A 19360-nucleotide genomic window follows, 5' to 3' on the forward strand; every position below is an offset into this window, starting at 1 on the left:
TTGAGCTGTCTTAGCCTGGTGAGACTCAGGCTAAAATATGTGGGTTGACGCTGACAGTGAGGATAACCTTTCAAGTAACCTTCGAAAGCTCCAAATTACCACGAAATTTATGCTTCTAATAAATGCATGTAAGCCTCTGACCACAAATTTATGAACAGCTGAAATTTTTTGAACAGATGTGAAACATTTTTGTAATATTATTCAAAATATTAAACAAACACATGTAACCCACCCTCAAATATCTCAAATAAGATCTAATCTCCTGAACTGTAAAAACATAATTAAATAAAACTATTATTGAACAAACATGTTCAACATACTTGAGTAACGTGGATTTTGCTTTGAAGATGAATTCCATTACTTTAATATACAACAAATCATTAAATTTCATAATAAATTGTTGTTTCAGATTTGGTTCATACTTATGTGAAGTATAAATACCTAGAAATGTACCATACTTCTTAAAATATTTTGAATTGAAACTACATTTGAAAATATTAAAATCCATGTACAAAAATGAGAAGCTTTTCAATGGGAGCAAAAATTGATAGGTGAACATTTTACTATCTCACACATTGTTTTGGGGTTCTATGTAGAAAAAATGTTGGACTGTTCCTTTATCAGTGTCTAACAGTACGTGTATGAGAGCCATGTAATGTCCATGTGTGCATGCTGAAAGAGACTGTGCTGGTCTGACCCCCCTCCTCCTTTCAGGGTGGAGCCTGCTGGAGTCCAATGGTTGAGACCAGGTCTGAGGAAGTGTAAGTGTGTTTTTAATGTGGTTCATGAAAACAAAGCAGCACACATTCAACCATCTTTAAACTGTCACATCACTCATTCACATCTCTGATGTCAGGAGTCATCATCAAAGTGTCAATCAATGAACAGATGATGGATCAATAACTGCAGCTGGATTGTGTTTGTTCTCTCCATCAGATTCCTGTCAACTCACAATCGACACAAACACAGTACACGCAAACCTCAAACTATCTGACAACAACAGGAAGGTGACACATGTGGAGGAGGTTCAGTCATATCCTGATCATCCAGAAAGATTTGATGTTCATCCTCAGCTGCTGTGTAGAAATGGTCTGACTGGTCGCTGTTACTGGGAGGTCAAGTGGAGAGGAAGGGTTGATATATCAGTGAGTTACAAAGGAATCGGGGGGAAAGGAGACAGTTATGACTGTAGGTTTGGACAGAATGATCAATCCTGGAGACTAAGCTGCTCTAATGATGGTCCTCATTCTATCTGTCACAATAAGAGAGAAACACCCATCTCCTCCTCCTCTGTCTCTAACAGAGTAGCAGTGTATGTGGACTGTCCTGCTGGCACTTTGTCCTTCTACAGAGTCTCCTCTGACACTCTGATCCACCTTCACACCTCCAAAACCACAATCACTGAAATGCTTTATCCTGGATTTTGGATCTGTTCTAGTTCCTCAGTGTGTCTGTGCTGAGTTGAGTGTAAAGAGTGACCTCCTGCTAGAGAACACTCTGACTCTTGAAGAGATCTTTCAGTCTGTACATGTCTGTCTCTTTCGCTCAAACTCATTTTCTGAGTCATGAATTCAATCAGTTTATGTTTTAAACTGTTAAATGATTCCTTGTAAACTTTAGCAATCATTTTTGCAAACTAATAAGTTGAAAATACATCAGCCATATAAGATGAAAGTATTGGCTCAATAGTTTATAAAGCAACATTTAATGTCTTTCTGATCTGTCTGATCAACACATGTTTTGGAGAAATTCCTGTAAAACAGGGGAAGAAAAACATGGAGACTGTTAAAGACAGCAAACTGTGTCTTCGTAGTAAAGGGCCCAGTGCGCTGTCACTGCTACTCTTTATTTCTAACGTGACGGCTGCACATTAGAGTCTCCATTGAGACATTAAAACTTGCTGTCCCACAGCCTGATAAAGGGGACGTGGAAATCGCTGCTGTTTGTGGCAGATCAAAGTGAAATAAATGTAATTGGTTGAACGGGTATTTGTGGTCTGTGCTTTGTGTTTCCAGCAGTGTGAAAGAGACTCAGCGGCAGATTAGAATCAAGTAGAAAAACATTTCCACTTTTTCTATTGAAAGTAGAAACTAGAGAACAGGAGGGAGTCAGAGCTGAACATTTCTGCCTGTTTGACATTCTCCTTGAAAGTAGACTATGTAAACAAAAGTAGACTATGGAGACCATTGAATGAATTTAGAGTGCAGTGGTGCCCTCTCACTGGTGATATGAGTCAGTCAGCCAACAGTCTGTTTCTGTCTCATCTACACTACCAGTTAAAAGATTGGACACACCTTTTCATTTAATGCTATGTCTGTTAGGATGCCTGGGTCGTTGACCCAGGGTTTTTGAGTTTATTATATTATTTATAATTTCTAGTCTTTGGGTTTTCGTTAGAGTCATGTCTTATGGTTTGTCTCTGTATTATCCTTAGTTGCTGTCTCCCCTGTCTGCTATATCCCCGTGTCCAGTCAGTGTCTGTGTCTGCCCTGGTCCCACATCTCTGTTCCCTCTGTTGTAGTGCCTGCATGTGAGTCTGTGTCTTTTGTTCAGTCTGTGTTATGTGTTTCCTGTTTTACTTTGAAGGTCTCTGTCTTATCTCAGTGTGTTCAGTTTACGCTTCCTTGTCTCGTCAGTTCTGATTTGCCCCAGCTGTGTTTCCCTCCTGTTGTCCATTCCCTGATTGCCCCCTCTATGTATTTAAGCCCTGTTTTTCAGTTTGTCATTGTCGCGATCTACCGTTTATCTAGCTGTGTGTTCTGTCAGTCTGTTCGTGTAAGTTATTTTTGGATACGTAGTTTTGTTGTTCTTTTGAGTTTAACATTAAAGCTGTATTTAAGTTCACCTTTGATTTCCTGAGTCTGCATTTTGGGTCCTTCATGTCACCACCCCTGCTTGCACACAGCCCTCACATAACAATGTCTTTATTTTTTAGTACTTTCTACATTGTGGATACATACTGAAGACATTGTAGATGAAGCAAGATATAAGAAATCATGTAGCAAAGAAAAAAAGAGTTAGTAACTCTTAATATGTTTTATATACTAGATTCCCCAAAATAGCCACCCTTTGTTTTGTTGACAGCACTGAAAACCCTTGGCCTTCTCTTAACGAGCTTCATGATGTACTCAGCTGAAATGGATTTCACTTCACAGGCGTGCGTTGTCAGGGTTAATTTGTGGAATTTGTTGCCTTCTTAATGGGGTTGGGACCATAAGCTGTGTTGCTTTGAAGTCAGGGCTGTCAGCTGTGTACCAACCTATTTCACAACTGTAGGGGGCGTGGTCTGCGGTGCCACTGCTGGGAAGATGGATGCACCTGCACTCCATCGGCAATCACGCCTCTCCGGCTTAAAAGTCTGTACTTTGACTGTCATGTTGTTGTTGGTGGTGATGTGTGTGGCTGAGCTGGAAAACTGCAGCGTGTGTGTAAATCAGGCCTTTCTGGTTAAATAGCTGCTACAAAACCACAATTAAGGAAAAGCAAAATGCAGAAGAGATTTGTTTGTGCCAAGAAACACAAAGAATGGACATTAGACCCGTGGAAATCTGTGCTTTGGTTTGATGAAATCTTTGGTTCCACCTGACGTGTCTTTGTGTGATGCAGAAAAGGAGAACGGATGGTTTCTACATGCATGGTTCCCACTGTGAAGCATGGAGAAGGAGGTGTGATGGTGCTTTGCTGGTGATACTGTTGGGGATTTATTGTCAGTCTGGCTGCGAAGCTGACTGTATAAATTTGAGGATCGGATCCAAAATGCAGACATGAAGGAACGAGGAAGAAAACTTGAATATAACAAAAAGCAAGCCGTTTAACCCTTTAAAGCCGGTCGGAGCGGGCACGCTCCGTTTTGTGCAACTACATTTAAATCCCGGTAGCTCTGCAACCACGTGAGCTAGCGCAATAATTTTTTTTGCATATGAAACCGGAGGAGTTGTACTTACATCTTATGCCATCAGCTTGTCCTCGGTCACAGTTTCCTTCCACATATAGTTTTGCAAAAACTGCATAAAAAGCACTTGCAGCAACAAAAACATAATATTCCAGAAACACACTTTTGCCGATCCGATCAGCTGTTTGTAACACGTCCTACATCCATCAGCGCGAACTATCGCATGTCCGCCATGACCTGCCCGAAACCGGAAGTGACGTCATTTTCGCGGAAATGTAGTTTTTTACCATCAGGGCCTCGTGAGCCTATACTGGTGTTTTTAAAAGTTATGTTTGACTTTCTGACTTTCTGTGTGGTTTCTGGGATGCTTAGGACTCATATTGCACTGCTGGAAATAGTTTATTTTGATGCATATGCTGCTTTTTTGCAAATTTGCATTATAATATTTATTTTCGTTTTTCCAGCAGTGTATAAAAATTGGTGTATTTCAAAAATAAAACTATGAAGACACTCAAAATAAATTTCCTGTGGTAGGAAACTATTTTGTGCAACTTTTTTGTATTTACAGTTTTGAAGGATAAGCCTCTTAAATTTCTCTAACTAGAAATATATGTTAAAAAAACAAAAACGATTTTCAATTTTTTTGTAGTTTATTGCACTTTTTTGCAATTTATGTAATTACTATGCACTTAATGCAGATATATTATTAAAATATAGGCTATAATGGTTGTATTGATGTATAGCAACTTGAAATGCTCCCAAAAATGGCTCCACAGCATGTAAAAATATAATATAAGCTCTGGCGGACTTGGTTCTATGGTAGGTTTTAAAGGGTTAATATGTGTAGGAGACATAATTGAATGTATTGAATTTTTTGATGACCACTGGGTTTTCATTTGTTTGGTTGCTATGGTGATGTGTAATGGGAGTCACATGGGTGCTAGTGGTGACATTAAGAGGGCGTTGTCAGTCTGTCATTCACTGGTTTTGATTTTGACAGAGAGGAGGGCTGGGTAGCCGTAGTTTTTGTTGACCGCTGCACAACATGTTTCGCCTTGTTACATTAGAGCCTGTGACGTAGTAAGAGTCCAAATCGCAACATGATCACATTAGTTTGTAAACTCTCAAAGCACTTTAATAAACAAGCAAACAATTCCACCTCTCGCATTATTGTGTAAAGTTGACAGCGCATCAGGCAAATAGGCAAGCTCCATCCCTGGCCTCTAGCGACTGTGGAAGTCGCTACAATATGGCTGATAAGAAAGGTACAAAAACAAAACGCATATACACTAGGGAGAAACTAACTAGAACCAAACTGGGAGAAAATAAATGTGAAACACAAAAGACGAAGAACAAAACCTTGAACGTGGCAAAAACCTGAACTTGGAAAACCCTGGAGACATAAGCATGGAAACATGACAAGAACAACAGACAACCTGACAATGAACGAACAGAAATACACAGACTAAATACACACAAAGGTGGTTAGGGGAAGTGGATACACATGGGGAAACAGCTGACACTAATCTGACATAACGAGACAAAGGAAGCAACACCAACTGCTCTGACATAGGACACAAACCTTCAAAATAAAACAGGAAACATGAGACGCAGACATGACAATACACACCTGACAACCTGAAATCAAAGACAAGAAATACATGAGACTAACCAGAAGATGTAAGTGAAACATAAATAGATTAAACTTGAGGCAACTAAATAATGAACCTAGAACTTAACATTATGTTCAAAATATAACAAAGAAGATCAGAAACCAAATGAAAACGCAGGGTCACAGACCCAGACCCAGCCCCTGACATTTATTTTTTATAATTATTTTATTAGTGCAAAGCAGTAATCAAAGCAAAAGGCAGCTATTTTCAAGAATATAAAATATAAAAACTATAAAAAAGTTATTTCACACTATTTTTTCCATCCATCCTCTCCTGCTTATCTTAGTCAGGGGATCTGGAGCCTATCCCCGCTGTCTTAGGGTGAGGGGCAAGGTACACCCTGCACAGGTTGCCAGTCTGACACATAGACAGACAACCATTCTTATTCATGTAAAAATATAGAATTACCAATTAACCTAACCCCACTAACTTTTTGACTCTTGGAAATGTGGGAGGAAGCAGGAATACCCAGCGAGAACATAGAAACCACACAGAAAGTCCCTGGCCTGATAGTGGAACTATGCTAACCAACATGCTTCTGTGCTGTCTTTAGTACATACTTCCATATGTGTTTATTTGTAGTTTTGATGCCTTCAGTAAGAATCTTCAATGTAAATGTCGTGGAAATAAAGAAAACAACATTAAATAAAAAAAGGTGTGTCCAAACCTTTTACAGGTATTATATATGACAGTAATGCTTCCAAAAAGATCACGTTTTTTTCATCACACTTTGGATCTGACCGTTTAAGTGAATGGAGAACCTTTATTGGTCTTCACAGTCTAGAGCTAAAAAAAATAATGACATATTCAGGTCATCTCATAGCCGTCAAACAGGGGGTTTTGGAGATTTTATGTCTTCCTCAGCTCCCTGTACTTGTGGTGTTCCTCGCGGATCTATATTGGGGCCAATTTTATTCTGCGTTTACATGCTTGTTTCCATTCATACACCGATGACATTTAGATTTCTCTTCAACTGAAGAGAAGCTGTTCTGCTCCACTTTTACCTTTCCTTCAGTCTGTTGATGAAGTTAAAGTCTGGATGGCCTCTAACTTCCTTAATGTTTATGAGAACAAAACCGAAGTGATGGTGTTTGAACCAAGTGGTAATCCCAGCACATCTCATTTTAATCTACACAGTCTTGAGCCTTTTAATAAGTCGAATGGCAAAAATTTGTGGGCTATATTTGACAGCAATTTCACCTTTGAAAAACAGATTTGCTCAGATGTTTTTTCAAACTGAGGCTTTTATCCAAGGTGAAATCATTTTTATATTCTAAAAACTTTGAACAGGTGATACATGCTTCCATTACATCCCAGCTGGACTATTGTAACTCTGTATATGTTGGAGGTAGTCAGACCTACCTTGCAAGGCTGCAGTTGGTCCAAAGTGCTGCAACTCGTTTTCTGACACGAAATAAAGATGTCAACTTAGTTCCCTGGTGCTTGCCTCTCTTTACTGGCTTACTTTTTTCACATCCGAATTGATTTCAAAATTTTATTATTGACTTAAACAGCCTGAATGGACAGGCTTTTGGGTCAGTATTTGACCTCTTGCAGCCTTATCCACCCTCTAGATCTCTTAGATCAAATGATAATGATTCTTTGCTTTTAGCCATAGCAGGGTCTAGGCTAGTTTACAGAGGCGATCAAGGATTTCAACCCCTTACTCATCAGACAGGCTTCTACTGTCAACATTTTCAAATTTCATCTAAAAAAAACATTTGTATTCACTGACTTTTTAATAGATTATGAGAGTTATTTGGTATTTGGTACTATTATTATAAATTATTTGGTATGAGTTATTTTGTATTTCTGTACAACATTTTGTTCAGTGTTGCTGTTGTAATTAAATGTGCTATATAAATAAAAATGATAACAATAACATTGGCTGTCTTCTTTTATAACTGCATATGTGCTCGCTTGGAATAAATAGAAGCCACATTATAATGGTTGGATGCTGCTTTTTAATCATGTGTCATGTCATGATCACGTGCGCTGTTCTCAAGCATGTGTTGTGCCTTCATTCAGTGTCATTGAGGAATGTATTTACTGATCTTTGGCTCCAAAACCCAAAAAAATCTACTATTAATCTAATAATTGCACACACACATTAATTTAAAGATAAACCTTTTTCAGAGGTGTGGAGATGCCCCGCCCACACACATATTAGCTGGACTCAGCCCCCACACTGTAGAGCTGGCAGAGAAAAGCCCTGTGGTTCAAAGCTCCTTTTACTGCCTCTGAGAGTTAATGTGATAGAAACAGTGAATCCTGGACTGCTTTAATCCAGCTGTTTCACACTGAAAATCAGCTTGGATGAATATGGAAGTTACTGTGGAGCCTTATTGAGGGGAGGCTTATGAAATGTGAAGAAACATGTTGTGGTGGGCAGGTGAAGCCTCATTAAGCTTGCAGGCTTTACTTCTGTTTACACGCAAAAACATTCAAAGCTTCGAGTCTTTGATCTTTGATTAACTGTGATTAATCAGTCATTTGGGGAATAATGTGGTACATTAGGAATGTTTATTGACAGAAGCAGGTGAAAGATTGATTTTTTTCACAGGTTTTTCATCCAATATCATTTTGTCTCTCCTATGGCAGCCTCAGTGGACTCCTCCTCTTGCTCAGCAGTCCACCAGCTTTAGAAAATCTAATTTCACCTGGCACTGGTGATGCAAGAATAAACAGATATCTGCCAGTTTCCACACTGTTGGATAAAGTGTCTGATGTGCTGCCAAGTATTTGAGGGGGTCTACTGATCTTCCAAGTGTGGCTCTCTCATATACCTGTGATAGAAAGAAAGATGAATCATCAGCTCAAACAGAAATGTAGGATATCAAAAGGGAACATATTCTACCTAATTCTGTGCTGTCAGATCAAACCATCCCAAACCTTGGAACACAGTTTTCCGCCATTATTCCTCAGACCTACCAAACCTCTCAAATCTCTGTCTCTGCTCACCGCTCGACATCATGCAATGACAACGATGCAAAGGTCAAAGCTTCAAATGAGTGCATGACAGCAGCTTTTTGAATGGCTGCGCTTCAGGACGAGCGACGCCAGCTTGAAAGCTTCTGTATCATTTGGTCGTCTCTGTTGTTTGGCTGAAAAAGTGCATCCAGCCTGTGGCTCCAAGCTAGCTGGTGCTTTTATGATGTAGTCCTTGAGGTTCGTCTTGTGTTTATGTCTCCTCCCCATTTGTATGTGCGTGTCTCTCACCCCTACGTGTGTCTTGACTTCATGTTTATATTTTCTCTGTGTCCCGGATTCTCTCTCCCCCTCACTATCTCTATACCTCCATGTACTTCTCTCTATAGTAGTGTCTCTGTTTCATCTTTTGCCTCCCTGTTTATCTCTGATCCTGTGTCAACCCCTTGTGTATTAGGTCTGCTTCTCTGTGTTCCCTGTTTTATTTTGACAGTTTTGCTTCCTGTGTTCAAGGTGTTCTGTTTTCCTTTCCTCTGTCTCATCACCCTTAATTTGTCCCAGCTGAAATAAGTATTTAAATTAAACACATCAAAAGATTGTCATTAATAAGCATAACAGCGGTAGGATACTTTTTTACTTTGTATCATTGATCATTTTGCTTAATACAACATAACTTTTAGTTTGGGGTTTCCTTTTTTCTTTCTTTCTTTTTTTTTTGATGGTACAGACTGTTTGTTAATCTGCCAAAATTACAGCCAATTCTCATGGGTACCATGTTTTTCTTTTTTAAAAAACAGAGCTAATTATGAGATTGAGTCAAGATATTTTGCATTTACATTTACAGTTTTCATCAAAGCTTTTAAATACGGAAATTAAGCAGTAAATGTTTAACCTTAATACATGCTTCCATCTCATCATTTGCTGTAGTTTTATTCGGTTTAGTCAAAGTTACTACACCCTGCACAAGATCACTACAATCCATGTGACACTGAATCATAGTCTTTCTTGAAGTCACTCCAGGGAGAGCACAGGTTGGTCAGTCTGGTCTTGCAGTCTTTGACATAAAATATGCTTTAAATACAAGAAAAGGCTCAACATGCCAGACATCCATAATGATTTAAAATAGACTGAATAAAACTGCCTGATATAGTTGAAATACAAATTAAAGCTTTAAAAACTAAAGTTGACATCCTCTGAGAACTAACAAATAGCAAAAAACTTCCTTTATCCTGTGCTTGATCTTACTCTTCGTGGTTCCTCCACAGAGTGGACCAGCAGAGCTCACAGGTTCCCAGTGGTCAGTCTGCCCAGCAGGATCAAACACACCTGGACTCCATATTTATGGTCTGTACATGTACAACAACTACTTTTACATTTATTCTGTTCACAATCATCTCCATGCTGCTCTTTGTAGACCAGTGGATTGTCAGTGTGTCCAACATGGATCTGATGTTTGGATCCATGATTTCAGTCTGATTGGGTCTTTCATAAAGTATTCTGTTCCAGCTGCTGGAGGCCAACATCATCACTTTTCTGAAGAAAAAGCTGAAGAAGATCCAGAAGGTTCTTAGTCCAGATCACCCAGAATCCTTAGAGAGCCAGTGGGGGAGATCATGGACCAAAGAGGAGCAGCAGAGAGGCATTTGTGAAGATCACACTAGACTTCCTGAGGAGAATGAAGCAGGAGGAGCTGACCATCAGCAGAACAGTAAGAGTATTTCTATATAAACTTAAGCTGCTGGACAAGTAAGTAAGTAAGTAAGTAAAATTTATTTATATAGCACATTTCACAGATAAAAATCACGAAGTGCTTCACAATAAGATCAGACATACAATTTAAAATTAATTAAAAGCCCGTTTGTATAAAAATGTCTTCAGCTGCTTTTTAAAGGAGTCAGTAGAGTCTAGACAGCGTAAAGACAACGGCAGAGAGTTCCACAGCCTCGGTGCCAGTGCCTGAAAAGCCCAATCCCCACGTGTTTTAAACCTAGTACGTGGGACCACCAGCAGCCTCTGACCTGAAGACCTAAGTGCTGGGGATACAACATGAGGTTTCCACAGATCAGACATATACTGGGGAGCTTCACCGTGCAGAGCTCTAAAAGTTACAACTAAAATTTTAAAATCAACCCTAAAATTAACAGGCAACCAATGAAGAGAAGCCAAAACTTGAGTAATGTCTGACCTCTTGTTTGTACCAGTTAAAAGTCTTGCCGCTGCATTCTGTACAGACTGAAGGCGATCCAGAGCTGATTTGTTGAGACACGTAAAAAGACCGTTACAATAATCCAAACGAGAAGAGATAAATGCATGAAGAATCATCTCAAGTTCTGCCTTTGACACCAGTAGTTTGAGTTTAGAAATGTTTCTTAGATGATAAAAACAGTTCCGGACAAGTTGTTTAGAGTGTTTCTCATGAGGCATTGAACTGTCAAATATAACACCTAGGTTTCTGAGACTCGACTGAAATGAAGGGTCTGAAAAACTGATATGCTGCTGAATTTCTGAGAGCATGTGATCAGGTGCAATAATCAAAGTTTCTGTTTTATTTGCATTTAACTGAAGAAAATTGTCATTTAACCATTGTTTGATTTCTGACAGACAATTATTTAAACAAGACAATTTGTAAAACTCAGAAGCTTTGCTGATGGGAGCTGTAGTATATACACTTACAAAGTCTAGTATTTGTAAGTATTGAGAGAAAGAACAGTATAACTGAATGTCATCAGCATAGAGATAATAAGAAATATTATTGTAACGTCTGATAATTTGGTCTAGAGGGAGTATATACAGCAAAAAGAGAATAGGACCTAAAACAGATCCTTGAGGTACCCCAGAAGGCAGAATTGATGGTACAGGCAACACATGATTCATACAGACAGTCAAGGATCTCTCAGATAGATACAACATAAACCATTTTAAAACAACACCAGTAATCCAAAACAAGTCCTTCAACCTATTTATGATGATGCTGTTATCAACAGTATCAAAAGCAGAGCTGAGATCCAACATAACCAGAACGGTGTACTCTCCAGTGTCTGCTGCCATCAGAATGTCACTAGACACTTTAAGCAAAGTGGTTTCAGTGGAGTGCAATTTGCAAAAACCAGACTGGAAAATGTCCAGAACATTGTTCTTCTCCAAAAAGTTGTTAAGTTGTTCTGCAACTGTTTTTTCCATCTTTGACACCAATGGTAATTTTGATATAGGCCTGTAACTGCTTGGAAGAGATGGGTCCAAATTTGGTTTCTTTAATATTAGTTTAACAATAGCTTGTTTAAAATAGCTGGGAACTGAGCCAGTATAAAGAGAAGTATTAATTATTTCCAGAATACAGGAGCCAATAGAGTCAAACACACTAATGAAAAATGATGGAGGAAGTACATCAAGGTGGCTTGAAGTCAGTTTCATTCAACCAAGCAGACCACTGATGTCCTGTAAGGTAACAGGAGTAAAAGAGGAGCAGGTATCAGAGGTAAGCAACGTGTCAGTGTGATACTGAGAGGATGATGGAAAAATATTAGACCTAACGGCAGCGACCTTATTAACAAAATAGTTTAAAAAGGCATTACAATGAGCCACGAATATATTAAACACTGAACCAGTATGTATGGAGTTTTTTTTTTAATTGGAGGAATGAAGCTGTTATGAACATTTAGTAAAACATTCAATTCAATTCAATTTTATTTATATAGCACCAAATCACAACAACAGTTGCCTCAAGGTGCTTTATATTGTACAGTAGATCGTACAAAATAGATACAGAGAAAAACACAACAATCATATGACCCCCTATGAGCAAGCATTTTGGCAACAGTGGGAAGGAAAAACTCCCTTTTAACAGGAAAAAACCTCCAAAAGAACCAGGCTCAGGGAGGGGCGGGGCCATCTGCTGGGACCGGTTGGTGTGAGAGAAGGAAAAGAGGATAAAGACATGCTGTGGAAGAGAGACTGAGATTAATAACAGGTATGATTCAATGCAGAGAGGTCTATTAACACAAAGTGAGTGAAAAAGGTGACTGGAAAGGAAAAACTCAATGCACCATGGGAATCCCCCGGCAGCCTACGTCTATTGCAGCATAACTAAGGGAGGACCAGGTCGAGCCCTAACTATATGCTTTACCAAAAAGGAAAATTTTAAGCCTAATCTTAAAAGTTTGGAACCAGATTTCCAAAGCTGGTTCCACAGAAGTTGGGCCTGAAAACTGAATGCTCTCCCGCCCATTCTACTTTTAATGAGTTTAGAATAAACCTGCAATGATACTTGTCTCTGTGATGCTGAAAACTTTATTACACTTATGAGCTGCAGTTGGTTGCAAATGTGAAGTTGTTTTAACTTAAAGACTTTGTCTTCTAGGATAAAGGCTCTGGGTGGAGCTGGGAGTTAAACAAGCCAAACATGTAATTGCTGACTAATGTTTTTACACAGGGTTACAGCTTGGAGTGAAGCTGCTCCAAGGGACAAACTCTGGAGATTGTTTTAGGGAGACTGTGCAACATTCTTGTACATGTCTCATTGGGGAGTTGACACATGGCAAAAGCCGTGTGGCGAGAGGAGTGTAATTTTTTTTTTTCATTTGTAGATGTTGTGAGGTGCCATGACGAGAAGGAGTGACTGAGGGGATTGCCCACAAGATGGAAGCTGAGGCCTGGAGAGAGTCTTCAGGAAGATCGGCTTCAATCTTGAGGGCAATCCCCTCAGTCACTCCTTCTCGTCATGGCACCTTCAATGCAGATAGGTCTATTAACACATCATCAGCGCATCATAGGAATCCCCCGGCAGCCTATGTCTATTGCAGCATAACTAAGGGAGGATTCAGGGTCACCTGGTCCAGCCCTAACTATATGCTTTAGCAAAAAGGAAAGTTTGAAGCCTAATCTTAAAAGTAGAGATAGTGTCTGTCTCCCAAATCCAAACTAGAAGCTGGTTCCACAGAAGAGGGGCCTGAAAACTGAAGGCTCTCCCTCCCATTCTACTTTTAAAAACTCTAGGAACAACAAGTAGGCCTGCAGAGCGAGAGCGAAGTGCTCTAATAGGGTGATATGGTACTACAAGGTCATTAAGATAAGATGGGCCTCATTATTTAAGACCTTGTATGTGAGGAGCAGGATTTTGAATTCAATTCTGGATTTAACAGGAAGCCAATGAAGGGAAGCCAAAACAGGAGAAATATGCTCTCTCTTTCTAGTCCCTGTCAATACTCTTGTTGCAGCATTTTGGATTAGCTGAAGGCTTTTCAGTGAGTTTTTTGGACATCCTCATAATAATGAATTGCAGTAGTCAAGCCTGGAAATAATAAATGCATGAACTAGTTTTTCAGCGTCACTCTGAGAATGGATATTTCTAATTTTAGAGATGTTGCGCAAATGGAAGAACGCAGTCTTACATATTTGTTTAATATGTGCGTTGAAGGACATATCCTGGTCAAAAATAACTCCAAGGTTCCTCACAGTGTTACTGGAGACCAAGGTAATGCCATCCAGAGTAAGAATCTGGTTAGATACCATATTTCTAAGCTTTTCAGCGCCGAGTACAATAACCTCAGTTTTATCTGAATTAAGAAGCAGAAAGTAAGCGGCCATCCAGGTCTTTATGTCTTTAAGACATTCCTGCAGTTTAACTAATTGGTGTGTGTTATCTGGCTTCATGGACAGATAGAGCTGGGTGTCATCTGCATAGCAGTGAAAATGTATGCTATGTCTTCTAATGATGCTGCCTAAGGGAAGCATGTATAATGTAAACAGAATTGGTCCTAGCACTGAACCCTGTGGAACTCCATAATTAACCTCGGTGTGTGAAGAGGACTCTCCATTTACATGCACAAATTGGAGTCTATTAGATAGATATGATACAAACCACTGCAGTGCAGTACCTGTAATACCTACAGCATGTTCTAATCGCTCTAATAGGATATTATGGTCAACAGTATCGAATGCTGCACTAAGGTCAAGAAGGACAAGCACAGAGATGAGTCCACTGTCAGAGGCCATAAGAAGATCATTTGTAACCTTCACTAAAGCTGTTTCTGTGCTGTGATGAGCTCTGAAACCTGACTGAAACTCTTCAAATAAACCATTCCTCTGCAGATGATCTGTTAGCTGTTTGACAACTACTCTTTCAAGGATTTTTGATATGAAAGGAGGTTGGAGATTGGCCTATAATTAGCTAAGACTGCTGGGTCTAGAGATGGATTTTTGAGTAAAGGTTTAACTACAGCCAGCTTGAAGGCCTGTGGTACATAGCCGATTATTAGAGATAGGTTGATCATATTTAAGATCGAAGAATTAATTAATGGCAGGACTTCTTTGAGCAGTTTTGTAGGAATGGGGTCTAAAAGACACGTTGATGGTTTGGAGGAAGTAATTATTGAAGTTAACTCAGAAAGATCAATTGGAGAAAAAGAGTCTAACTTAACATCAATGGTACTAAGAGTAGCTGTAGATAATATTACATCTGTGGGATGATTATTGGTAATTTTTTCTCTAATGATAAAAATTTTATTTGTGAAGAAGTTCATGAAGTCATTTCTTGTTAACGTTAAAGGGATGGTTGGCTCATAAGAGCTCTGACTTTTTGTCAGCCTGGCTACAGTGCTGAAGAGAAACCTGGGGTTGTTCTTATTTTCTTCAATCAGTGACGAATAGTAAGATGTTCTGGCTTTGCGGAGGGCTTTCTTATAAAGCAACAAACTATTTCTCCAGGCTAAATGATGATCCTCTAAATTTGTGACATGCCATTTCCTCTCCAAATTACGAGTCATCTGCTTTAGGGTACGTGTTTGAGAATTATACCACGGAGTCAGGTACTTATGATTAGAGACCTTAGTTTTCACTGGAGCTACAGTATCCAGAGTCATACGTAGTGAGGAGGTGAAATTATTAACAAGATAATCGACCTCTGTTGGGGTAGCGTTCAGATAACTGCTCTGCTCTGTGTTGGTACTGGGCATTGACGATGATAACAGTGGGTGGATTATATTCTTAAACTTAGTTACAGCGCTTTCAGAAAGACATCTACTGTGATAAAGTCCACTCTCCACTGCTGCGTAATCAATTATTGTAAATGTAAATGTTATCAGGAAATGATCAGACAGGAGAGGGTTTTCAGGAAACACTGTTAAATGTTCAGTTTCTATGCCATATGTTAAAACAAGATCTAGAGTGTGATTAAAGTGCTGGGTGGGTTCTTTTACATTTTGAGAGAATGCAATTCAGTCTAATAACAGATTAAATGCCATGTTGAGGCTGTCATTTTTAGCATCTACATGGATGTTAAAATCACCCACAATAATTATTTTATCTGAGCTCAGAACTAAATTAGATATAAAGTCTGAGAAATCAGACAGAAACTCTGTGTAAGGCCCAGGTGGACGATAGATGATAACAAGTAAGACTGGTTTCTGAGTTTCACAGCTGGGGTGGACATTGTTAAGCATCAGTCTTTCAAATGAATTAAAAGTCTGTCTTGGTCTTTCATTAATTAATAGACTGGTGTGAAAAATTGCTGCCACACCGCCCCCTCGACCTGTTTCGAGATTTCTGTTAGTTAGAATGACTCGGGGGTGTTGATTCATTTAAACTAACATAATCATCCTGCTGTAACCAGGTTTCTGTGTGGCAGAGTAAATCAATTTGTTGATCAATTATTAAGTCATGTACTAACAGAGACTTGGAGGAGAGAGACCTAATATTTAATAATCCACATTTCACTGTTTTACTCTTTGGTTCAGATGTGGATTCTGTATTGTTCTTTCTTTGTAATTGTTTATGTTTAAGTTGTTTGTTGCTGGTTTTTAGTTTGTTTTTTGTCTTTTTGGAAGCTGACACAGTCTCTATGGAGATGGGTTTTTGGGGGGGTAGCAGGAGCAGAGAAGCTGCAGAGAGGCGTGTAAGACTGCAACTCTGCTTCCTGGTCCCAACTCTGGATAGTCATATTTTGAGGGGTTTAATAAATTTGTCCATATTTCTAGAAATGAGAGCTGCTCCATCCAAAGTGGGATGGATGCCGTCTCTCCTAACCTGACCAGGTTTCCTCCAGAAGGTTTTCCAATTATCTATGAAGCCCACATCGTTTCTGGGACACCACTCAGACAGCCAGCAATTTAAGGAAAACATGTGGCTAAACATGTCACTCCTGGTCTGATTGGGGAGGGGACCAGAGAAAACTACAGAGTCCGACATTGTTTTGGCAAAGTTGCACACCGATTCAATATTGATTTTAGTGACCTCCGATTGGCGTAACCGGGTGTCATTACTGCCGACGTGAATTATGATTTTACTGAATTTACGTTTACCCTTAGCCAGCCGTTTTAAATTTCCTTCAATGTCGCCTGCTCTGGCCCCTGGAAGACAATTGACTATGGTTGCCGGTGTCTCTAGCTTCACATGTCTGAGAACAGAATCACCAATTACCAGAGTTTGACCCCCGGCGGGGAAAAATGGTTAGACACATGAACGGGTTGGTGGTGTACCTGGGGCTTCTGTTTAGGACTATGCTTCCTCCTCACCATCACCCAGCCGCCCTCTTTCCCAAGCTACTTGGGGTCTGCCGGGGAAAAGCTAGTGGGGCCTACGCTATCTTCGGCTGCACCAGCTATAGGGGCCTGGCTAGCTACAGGTGAATGAAGGGTGCGAAGCCGAGTCTCCAATTCAGTAATCCTGGCCTCCAGAGCTGCAAATATGCTACATTTGTTACAGATATCATTACTGCTAAAGGAGGCCGAGGAGTAACTAAACATCTGACACAATGAGCAAGAAAGTGCAGGAGGGACAGGTGAAGTAGCCATGGTGCTAACGAGTCGGCTACGAGCTAAGCTAAGCTAGCGAAACAGTACAGAGACAGTGAGTGAAAGTACAATTAAAGAGCTTGTTCTGATGAAGACTTTTAACCTGTAAACAGCAGCTGAGTGAATAAAGATCTGTGTCCACCAATCCTCAGCAGTGACAACACTTAAACATTATAGTTCAAAATCCTTAATTGACACCTTTTTCTCCGTTGTGCTCAAAATGCTCTCAGCCGTTAAAGTAGAGGGAAAAAGGTTGAAATAGTCCACCACCATTAGAAGTTAGAAGCCTCTGACACGAAACAGAACTGAGGGAGACGCTGATATAAATAATCAGAAGGAAAACAATTGACGCAGGGCACAGCTGACACAGATCACTGTAACGAGAGGGCAGAGGGGAAAACACCACATGACGTACGCTGCCAAGTAAAACAGGGAGCACACAGATACACAGACTGGAGGAGGAGAAAGGAAACACAGGAGCACGAGAGAGAGAGGCAGACATGACGGAAAGGGAATAAGACACAGGGAGAAACATGGACTCACACTACAATATAAACATAGGCACACCGCAGGAGACACAAGGGCAAGGACACAGGGGAACCCTAATAACCAAATGCTAAACTGAACAACCTAGGTACAATAGAATAAACACATTGAACCTACAAGCACAAATACTAAACATCAAAAGGCACAATTTATTTCACAATTCATTATCAAACTGAATTTTTCCTTTTTTTTCCTCTCCGCAAATCACTACCAGCCTGTACTGCTCACATTAGAAATCATTGTGAGCTGTGTTTGTTCTCCATGCTGAGCCACTACAAAAGTTCTGAGGGTTTCCCCCAACTTCCAAACCCTTTCCCATGTAAGCAACAGAAAATAGTTTGTTTTAAAAATCTCTTTCACTGCTTGTGTCCTATATTCAAGGGAAGAACTAGAATTTACAGTAGAACATCATTTGTATTCTCATGCTTATATTATATTATATTATATTATATTATATTATATTATATTATATTATATTATATTATATTATATTATATTATATTATTAATGTTAAGGTTGAGTTTGCATACAATAAGATCCATCCATTTTTTCCGCTTATCCGGGGCCGGGTTGTGGGGGCAACAGCCCAAGCAAAGAAACCCAGACCTCCCTCTCCCCAACCACCTCCTCCAGCTTATCCGGGGGAACACCAAGGCGTTCCCAGGCCAGCCGAGAGATATAATGTGTCCAGCGTTTCCTGGGTCTGCCCCAGGGCCTCCTCCCAGTGGGACATGCCCGGAAAACCTCACCCAGGAGGCGCCCAGGGGGCATCCTTGTCAGATGCCCGAACCACCTCAACTGGCTCCTTTCGATGCGGAGGAGCAGCGGCTCTATTCTGAGCCCCTCCCGAATGGCTGAACTTCTCACCCTCGCGATCGTGGCTCAAGAGTTGGGAGTTCGCCTTGTAATCGGAAGGTTGCCGATTTGAGCCCCGATTCGGACAGTCTCGGTCGTTGTGTCCTTGGGTAAGACACTTCACCTACCGCCTACTGGTGTTGGCCAGAAGGGCCGATGGCGCGATATGGCAGCCTCGCATCTGTCATTCTGCCCCAGGGCAGCTGTGGCTACAACTTTAGCTTGCCTCCACCAGTGTGTGAAGTGTGTGAATGTGTGTGTGAATGGGTGGATGACTGTGACTGTGTAAAGGGCTTTTGGGTCCCTAGGGGGGACTAGTAAAAGCTATACAAATGCAGGCCATTTACCATTTACCCTATCTGTAAGGGGAGGCTTCCACCCTTCGGAGGAAGCCAATTTCCACTGCTTGTATACGCGATCTTGTTCTTTTCGGTCACTACCCACAGCTCGTGACCATAGCTGAGGGTAGGGGCATAGATCGACCTGTAAATTGAGAGCTTCGCTTTTATGCTCAGCTCTCTCTTCACCTCAACAGACCGGTACAGCGTCCGCATCACTGCAGCCGCTGCAAAAAACCCGTCTGTCGATCTCCGGCTCCCTTCTCCCATCACTCGTGAACAAGACCCCGAGATACTTAATCTCCTCCACTTGGGGCAGGGTCTCGTTTCTGACCTGGAGTG

The 19360-nt window shown here is 40.4% G+C and overlaps 2 protein-coding genes across 3 annotated transcripts in view; both read left to right on the top strand.

Moving 5' to 3' along the window:
- The window catches only part of LOC146521033 (NACHT, LRR and PYD domains-containing protein 3-like), a 40552-nt gene extending 30815 nt beyond the window's left edge, over positions 1–9737 (top strand). Inside the window, exons 11-13 of one of the 2 annotated variants that reach the window (XR_014873128.1) lie at positions 715–761; positions 937–3809; positions 4725–9737. Coding sequence is in view for 1 of the 2 variants with exons in the window: in XM_085154239.1 (XP_085010365.1) it covers positions 715–761; positions 937–1460 (571 nt within the window). In the remaining variant the exon portion in view is untranslated. Of the gene's footprint in view, positions 1–714; positions 762–936; positions 3810–4724 lie in introns of those variants that run through there. The other variant, XM_085154239.1, reaches the window with a different exon arrangement.
- The window catches only part of LOC146521030 (protein NLRC3-like), a 142451-nt gene that overhangs the window by 71457 nt on the left and 51634 nt on the right, over positions 1–19360 (top strand). The window contains exon 2 of the mRNA XM_085154257.1: positions 9759–9837. Within this exon, the coding sequence (XP_085010383.1) occupies positions 9759–9837 (79 nt within the window). The remainder of the gene's footprint in view (positions 1–9758; positions 9838–19360) is intronic.

The sequence above is a fragment of the Neolamprologus multifasciatus genome, chromosome 3 (genome assembly GCF_963576455.1).
Source record: "Neolamprologus multifasciatus chromosome 3, fNeoMul1.2, whole genome shotgun sequence".
Classification (NCBI taxonomy): domain Eukaryota; kingdom Metazoa; phylum Chordata; class Actinopteri; order Cichliformes; family Cichlidae; genus Neolamprologus; species Neolamprologus multifasciatus.